Raw genomic sequence first — 815 nt, forward strand, 5'->3', positions numbered from 1 at the left:
ATTGTTACAATATATGAATACCTGTAAACTGGGTCGATTATACTCCAAATACTTGGCTGTGATATTTTCCAGTCCAATACTCTGTAAGCGCTGCAATACATTTGTAGACTCTGCCATTTCAAACCAACACAAAGTCAGCAATGATTTGAATTCATCAATAATACAATAACTATTAAACTTACTGCGATTCTGTTCTTCCAACTCCAGTAGCAAGTCAAGCAGTCTGTCCCATATTTCATCAGCCTTGTATAGTTGATCATCTGTTGTTAATAGTTCCAAATCTTCCAGGTGTTGGATCAACTCTTTCATGATATCATCCAACTTCATGTTTGATAAAATTAGTAAAGTTGAATTTTGATCAAGTTTTGATTTGATAATTTCATTCATGCGAATGTCCAACAATTGCCGAGAATTGTTCATGTTTGGATTGTTGTAAAACACACAAACGAGTTGTTCCATTTTAGTATTGTTTTGATCAGTTTTTTGTAACAAAATTGAATTGTTATCAAACATGCATTTAGAAATACTGTAAATTAATATTCTGAATGTGATCGTTGTGGATTTGGTTTAATAAACAAGTTAGTTTACTACAACACATGGTAATGGATTACTAAACATCATCATAAATCAGATGGACTGGAGTGGAATGAGATGAGATCAATGACAATCGCATTACAAATAGTATGTGGTGATTAAACCATCGAGTATTTCCAAATACAAACTTGAATGAAAAGTCTTGCCACAATACTGATCAACTGTATTACTGTTTACACTGTGGTATTAGTGATGTATTGGAATATTTGGTGATCAGATAC

General features: G+C 32.5%; 1 protein-coding gene across 1 annotated transcript in view; it reads right to left on the bottom strand.

Annotated features, from left to right (window-relative positions):
* The window catches only part of BATDEDRAFT_89805 (uncharacterized protein), a gene marked incomplete at both ends in the record, with an annotated part of 1,099 nt that extends 772 nt beyond the window's left edge, over positions 1-327 (bottom strand). The window contains one exon of the mRNA XM_006680075.1: positions 183-327. Coding sequence (XP_006680138.1) covers positions 183-327 — 145 coding nt within the window. The remainder of the gene's footprint in view (positions 1-182) is intronic.
* Between the last annotated feature and the right edge of the window lie 488 nt (positions 328-815).

Source organism: Batrachochytrium dendrobatidis (assembly GCF_000203795.2).
Source record: "Batrachochytrium dendrobatidis JAM81 unplaced genomic scaffold BATDEscaffold_8, whole genome shotgun sequence".
Lineage (NCBI taxonomy): Eukaryota > Fungi > Chytridiomycota > Chytridiomycetes > Rhizophydiales > Batrachochytrium > Batrachochytrium dendrobatidis.